This window comes from Galeopterus variegatus, unplaced genomic scaffold (genome assembly GCF_000696425.1).
Source record: "Galeopterus variegatus unplaced genomic scaffold, G_variegatus-3.0.2 Scaffold9522, whole genome shotgun sequence".
In the NCBI taxonomy this organism is placed as follows: domain Eukaryota; kingdom Metazoa; phylum Chordata; class Mammalia; order Dermoptera; family Cynocephalidae; genus Galeopterus; species Galeopterus variegatus.
Window position 1 is genome coordinate 63614 of NW_007735633.1, and position 637 is coordinate 64250.

The window sequence follows — 637 nt, forward strand, 5'->3', positions numbered from 1 at the left end:
TGAGTTTGTTTTCCTTCTAATACACATGAAAGAATGGAACTGAAGTGTATCTGAAAGTATAGATGGGTAATATCTCCCTTAAGGAAAATGTGCAAAAATTCAAAGAACTGGGCAGAGATTGATATTAAAAACCAGGGATGAGACCGGAATTGGAAACCAAAAGACTGAGCTAGTAAAATAAGTAAACAGAATAAGACTCCTACTTCCAGCTACAACCAAGTAGCTTATGGCAGACTGGTGCTCTCACTTATAACAATTAGAAAAGCTGAATAACGTTTAAAGTTCTTCAAAGGTATCAGAGAGTTGTTCAGGCAAATAGGAATTTAAAGGCCAAAATATTGGAGAAGGGCAAACTCCACTGGGCAAAGGGTTTGGGCAAAAAGCATCTAGTAATATGACAGGAAACCAACAAAATATTTNTTGTTGAGATAATTATCATGACTTTAAGTTTCTCTCTGTCTCTTAAATCTATGTTTGCTATGTTTAGAGCAGAGGGAATTGGATCAATGTATGAATTTTCCATACTATCAGCTTAATATTTTTTAACCGTGTTTTCTCTCTCTCTCTTTCTTTTTAGGACTTGTTTTAATTCCAGGAGGAGCACTTGGCCAGATTCTGGGAGGTGTCATCATTTCCC

At 36.2% G+C, this 637-nt stretch overlaps 1 protein-coding gene across 1 annotated transcript in view; it reads left to right on the forward strand.

The window, feature by feature from the left end:
- The window catches only part of SLCO6A1 (solute carrier organic anion transporter family, member 6A1), a gene marked incomplete at both ends in the record, with an annotated part of 63980 nt that overhangs the window by 52567 nt on the left and 10776 nt on the right, over positions 1-637 (forward strand). The window contains 1 exon segment of the mRNA XM_008593686.1: positions 578-635. Within this exon segment, the coding sequence (XP_008591908.1) occupies positions 578-635 (58 nt within the window).